The sequence below is a fragment of the Egretta garzetta genome, unplaced genomic scaffold (genome assembly GCF_000687185.1).
Source record: "Egretta garzetta isolate BGI_Z169 unplaced genomic scaffold, ASM68718v1 scaffold42, whole genome shotgun sequence".
In the NCBI taxonomy this organism is placed as follows: Eukaryota; Metazoa; Chordata; class Aves; order Pelecaniformes; family Ardeidae; genus Egretta; species Egretta garzetta.
The window spans coordinates 1249694-1250012 of NW_009258782.1; the positions used below are offsets into that span (position 1 = coordinate 1249694).

At 70.8% G+C, this 319-nt stretch overlaps 1 protein-coding gene across 1 annotated transcript in view; it reads right to left on the bottom strand.

Annotated features, from left to right (window-relative positions):
• The window catches only part of LOC104135737 (unconventional myosin-XV), a gene marked incomplete at its 5' end in the record, with an annotated part of 31329 nt that overhangs the window by 27974 nt on the left and 3036 nt on the right, over window positions 1-319 (bottom strand). Inside the window, 3 exon segments of the mRNA XM_035889135.1 lie at window position 1; window positions 3-82; window positions 163-307. The exon segment at window position 1 is cut by the window's left edge and continues 143 nt beyond it. Coding sequence (XP_035745028.1) covers window position 1; window positions 3-82; window positions 163-307 — 226 coding nt within the window.

Sequence of the window (319 nt, forward strand, 5' to 3'; positions counted from 1 at the left end):
ACAGCCCCTTCTGGACGATGTAGTTGCCGAAGAGGGTCTCCTGTGGGCCGCCCAGCCCTGGGTCCCCCATGAACCGCAGGATCTGCCGCGAGGACAGCAAGGTCCTCCCTCTGGCCCCGGGCAGGGAGCGGGCAGGGGACGCTGGTGCCGGGTCCCACCTACCAGCTGGAAGAGGCTGAGCGCCTCATGGCACAACTCCTCATCCATCCCCCGGGTGAGGGGGGCTGCCAGTGGGGCCGTCAGCATCCCGAATGCTGGCTCCTGCGGTGACACCCGCCCCCGTGGCTCCCCGGGCCCCGGGGACAGCCTCAGGCCCCGA